Source organism: Wyeomyia smithii, chromosome 1 (assembly GCF_029784165.1).
Source record: "Wyeomyia smithii strain HCP4-BCI-WySm-NY-G18 chromosome 1, ASM2978416v1, whole genome shotgun sequence".
Lineage (NCBI taxonomy): Eukaryota > Metazoa > Arthropoda > Insecta > Diptera > Culicidae > Wyeomyia > Wyeomyia smithii.
The window spans coordinates 168,844,749-168,850,028 of NC_073694.1; the positions used below are offsets into that span (position 1 = coordinate 168,844,749).

Here is a 5,280-nt window from a genome sequence, read left to right on the forward strand (position 1 = left end):
TGGTGAGACCTTTCAAGACAACCTTGAACGGCTTGGCGTTCTTGGTGTCATATGTAAAAAATTTGTACATCTTGTCAGTTAAATACTGGACAAGACGATCACGACCCTTTACTGAGTCGGCTAATAAGCGGCATTCACCTCTACGGCCAATTTGATAGGTAACTTTAACGTCAGAAACAAACGTTGAAAGTTCCTTTTTGAATATATTAAATTCAAAAGAAATAGTTACCACAATAGGTGGAACTTTCTCCTTTTTTAAAGATTTTATATTTTGTATAGTTTCATTATTAACAACTTCCATTTCACCAGCTTCTTGCTCAGGCAAAATATCAAAAGGATTGTCACTACAGACACTCGAAGTGTCAGAAAGAGATGCCTCTCTTTTCCTCCCCGCAGCGATGCGAGGTTTCTTTTTCCGTCCAGCCATTTCAGGTGGTACGAAAAAAGTTAAAACAAATGTTAAATTCAAAAGTAGGTAGTCTTGAGAAAGACTGATGGGAAATAACTTTCAGGTAGTCTTTAAAAGACACACTGACAAAACACAAACTTTGAAGCTATAGGCAGTCAAAGACCAGTCCACAAGCAACCGAAAAAACGTCTGACCTGTAGGACAGTTCAAGACGCACTGTTGACGCACCCGGTTCGGCATGGATTCCACCAGCTTCTGGCACGTGGTGACCGGGATGGCGTACCAACAGGCTTGGATCCTATCCCACAGTTGCTGCTTATTTTTCGACTTTTCCATGTACACCGACCTTTTCACGATTTCCTATAGGTTCTCTATAGGGTTCAGATCGGGTGACTGCGCTGGCCACTTCATGACGTCGATTTTGTTCTCCTGGAGCCAGTTTTTGATGGTCTTGGCGGTGTGCTTCGGATCCTGCATGAACTGCCATTTCAGGGGCATCTCCCATTCGGCATGTGGCAGCATAACATCCCTTAGAATTTGGGCGTAGAGGTACTGATCCATGCTCTTATCCACCCAGTACAGGGGGCCAACCCCGTACCAGGAGAAGCACCCCCACACCATAATGTTCCCTCCTCCATGCTTAAATGTCTTCGTTGTATACTGGGGCATGTAAGCGCAGCATATTGGGCGATGGACTCAAGTTTTTCCATCTGAGCCAATGAGGTTTACCTTCGTCTCATCCGACCACAGAATATTTCGCCACTTCCTTTCCTTCTCCGGACCAATCCATTCAAAGTGATCTTTCGCAAACTTCAACCGCGCCTTCAGATGGTTCGGCGTCAGCATCGGGACGTTCCGGGGGCTTCTACCGCGTAGCCCCTGCTCCGCCAGCCGCCGCTGAACTGTCCGGGAACTCACGGCAACTTCAGTTCGTCCCGGATCTTTTTTGAGGCCTTGAAGGGATCTTTCTGGGAGGCTCGTTTAATGGCAGAATCATCCTTCGCGGTCGTTTTCCTTGGGCGTCCACTTGTTTCGGATTTTTTGCGGTCGTGAGGGCATTAAACACGAAAGTGTTGGATCGTCCCAAGTACTTTGCGATTTCGCGTTGGCTGCTGCCTGTCTTGTACATTTTGCGAATGACCATCCGTTGTGTTTCTGTGCAATTCTGAGCGCGACCCATTTTTCGTTGACTGCAACAGAACTTTGAGAATTTAAACCTCACACACTTCTTGTTTATATGATAAACACTTACCAGGACCCGAAAAACATAAAATATCACCGAGAAATATTAAGTTTTCTTCAAAAATCAATCGAAATAACACTCGAAACAGCCGAAACGAGGAACTGGTCCTAAATTTTGTCGCACCGGTTTTCAACCTTTGACAGCCCTTAGTGCGTCTTGCTAAAACGGGTTGCTTTGAATGCGTTAAACTTGCGGTTTTCAAAATTGTCATTCTAGTATAAGTGCTCGCCGCTAAGTTTCGCATATACCATATATGAATTGGCAGTTGAAAGCTTATTTGAATTTTTCGCATTGGAGTGGTCTTAACGTTTTGTCCGACACTGTATATATATTTATATATATATATATATATATATATATATATATATATATATATATATATATATATATATATATATATATATATATATATATATATATATATATATATATATATATATATATATATATATATATATATATATATATATATATATATAGATATATAGATATATATAGAGACAGAAGATTTCAGTTTTGCGCCACTTCAAATTTCAAATTTCAAAGTTCTTTAAAATTTGAGAAATAGAAAAATGCTATTTTGAAAAATAGAAATATATACTAGTACTTAGTGACATGGACGTAGTCAGAATTTCAAATAGGGGGGGAGGGGGGAAATCTTCAAAATTTTATAAGTAAAAAATGGTATTTTGAAAAATAAAAATAAATACTAGTGTCTAGTGAATGTTACATCAAGGCAACCAGTGAAAAGTTGTCCTTGACATCAGAGTGGAAATTTTGATTATTCTTTGTCCAACCTCGGAAATAAATAGATGTTCTTTAGTTAAAACTCTCAAGTTCATTTAAACCTTTAGACATATCATTTTGGCGACGAGGATCTCAAAAATCCACGAACATGGCAGATGATAGAGTTGCTCAGCCGCCGCAATGCAATATATGATTCTCAAGATGGCCCAACTTGTACAGCAGATGGCGGCCCAACAGCAGCAGCCTTAGTATTATGCCCCGGAGCAGATTTTGGAGTCCCTCTCATCGAACATCACCGAATTTGTCTTCGACGAAGAAAACGGAGTTACGTTCGGACGCTGGTTTAACCGCTACCAGGACCTCTTCGAGAACGATGCAGGGCAGCTGAATGATGCGGCCAAGGTACGTCTACTTCTCCGAAAGCTGGACACCCATTCACACAGCCGCCATCTCAACTAGATCCTGCCGAAGCTTTCCAAGGACATGAAGTTTGAAGACACAGTCAAGATTCTCAATAAAATCTTCGGTCATCAAACGTCAACGTTCCGGAAGCGGTTCATGTGTCTGCAGTTAGTGAAATGCGAATCTGAAGATATCAGCTACGGTGGCTGTTCCATAGCAATCACACTCGAAGACTTTCAACTAAGAAGCCTGTGAATTATTAAGCTGGTTAACAGCACAATTTTTTTTATTCATATTTGTTCCAACCTCCAAAGAATATAGACGTTAAAGCTACAACTAAGTCTTTTATTTGTTGGAGACTACAACAATTCTTGGCGACGAGGACAATTTTAAGCTGCTTCAAGACTCTTGCAAGATGTCCGACCAGGATTTGAAAAACGCGATTCTCCGACTCACCGAACTGGTAGTCAACCAACAAGAGCAGATTCAACTCCTCAAGCGAACCGGCCAAGCCAGCCAACCGGGAAGCGAGAAGATAATCAAATCGTTAGCCACGGGAATTGAAGATTTTTACTACGATCCTGACGGTGGAGTGTTCTTCGAGGCATGGTTTGCTCGCTACGAAGATGTCTTCAAGGCCGACGGCAAGAATCTAGACGATCCAGCGAAGGTGAGGCTACTCTTATAAAAAATCGGCACCCAGTTCCACGAGCGATACGTAAATAGTATCCTGTCAAGACATCCCCGCGATATTGGCCTGGACGAAACGGTGAAGAAACTTAAGAAACTTTTTGGCCATCAAACCTCGCTGATCAACGATCGTTACCGTTGTCTCCAGTATACTAAGAACGAAGCAGACGATTTTCCAAGTTATGCTGCCTTTGTGAACAAGCATTGCGAAGCATTCCAACTCACCAAGCTCACCGATGATCAATTTAAGGCGCTACGTTTTGTTTGCGGTCTACAATCTCCCCGCGATGCAGACAACCGAACTCGATTGATCGGCAAATTGGAAGCTGAAGAGCATGCTCCGCCAGCAGACGGCACAAAGCTAACCTTGGAAAATCTCGTCGAGGAGTGTCATCGGTTCAACAATCCAAACCAGGTTACCAAGTTGGTAGAGAAGCCCGTTCCGGAAAAATCCGTCGTCAACGCTGTTTCCACCAAGCCTGCTAAGGAAAAACAACCGAAATCTCCGTGCTGGTTTTGCGGTGATTTACATTTCGTAAAGGAATGTTCCTATCAAGACCACAATTGCAACAAGTGCAAACGAAAAGGGCATAAAGAAGGTTACTGCTCGTCCGCTGAATCAAAATCAAAGCCAGCAAAGAAGTTCGAAAAACAAAAGTACAAGGCATTTGTGAAGTCCAAAGGAATTTTAGTGAAACGCATCGATCTTCAAGGGAAGAGGAAATACGTTACTGTTGGAATCAATGGCAAAGAAGCTGTCCTTCAGTTAGATTGCGCTTCTGATACCACCATTATTTCTACGCAGACCTGGAAGGCGATCAGCGAAACTGACATAACTGCCATCAGCGCTTCCGGAGACAAGATCAACATTGCTGGTGAGTTCCTTGCAGACATAACCATCCGAAGCGTGACAAAAGCTGGCATTGCCTATGTGTCATCAAACCCGGATTTGAATGTCCTTGGAATTGAAACAAACGATCTATTCCATCTATGGTCGATTCCTTTTCAACTCACTGGTCAATGCTGTGCATCAGAAGCCGGAAGACATTGAGCAAAAGCTGCGTACGAAGTTTCCGGAAGTGTTCCAGAGCACACTTGGCCGGTGTACTAAAGCAAAAGTTAAACTCTACCTGAAGCCCAACGCCCGTCCCGTGTACTGTCCCAAGAGACCAGTTGCATATGCTGCTCTTCCCAATCCTCCGATAGTAGTGGTCCGTAAGCCAGACAACGTTTCTGTCCATATCTGTGGCGACTATTCTACAGAGTTAAACAATGCGCTAGAATCAGATGCCCATCCGCTACCACATCCAGATAATATTTTTGCTGATCTAGCTGGCTGCCGTTGTTCCTCCCAACTCAATTTTTCTGATGCGTACCTGCAAGTCGAGATTGAAGAGGAATCACAAAAGTATCTGTCGATAAACACTCATCGAGGACTGTTCAAATACAACCGTCTGCCGCTCCTCCGCTCCTGGTGCCTTCCAAAGGATTATTGACTGCATGGTCGCTGGTATTCCTGGAGTAAAGCCGTATCTAGACGATATCATGATTTCTGGTAAGACAAAAGAAGAACACAATCGAAGCCTTCATGAGGTCCTGGAGCGGATCAAAATGTACGGTTTTCATCTGAAGATCGAAAAATGTCGATTTGGTCTATCACAAATTAAGTTCCTAGGCTATATCATCGACAAAGACGGCGTACGACCTGATCCCGCGAAGACAACCGCAATTTCGCAAATGCCAGCTCTAACCAACGTATCACAGCTTTGATCGTATCTTGGAGCTATCA

At 43.0% G+C, this 5,280-nt stretch overlaps 1 protein-coding gene across 1 annotated transcript; it reads left to right on the top strand.

The window, feature by feature from the left end:
• The first annotated feature begins 3,216 nt into the window (after positions 1 to 3,216).
• On the top strand, positions 3,217 to 4,987 carry LOC129717352 (uncharacterized protein K02A2.6-like). Its single transcript, XM_055667227.1, has 3 exons — positions 3,217 to 3,471; positions 3,505 to 4,446; positions 4,526 to 4,987. The coding sequence occupies exons 1-3, from the start codon at positions 3,217 to 3,219 to the stop codon at positions 4,985 to 4,987; spliced, it is 1,659 nt and encodes a 552-aa protein (XP_055523202.1).
• The last annotated feature ends 293 nt before the right edge of the window (positions 4,988 to 5,280 follow it).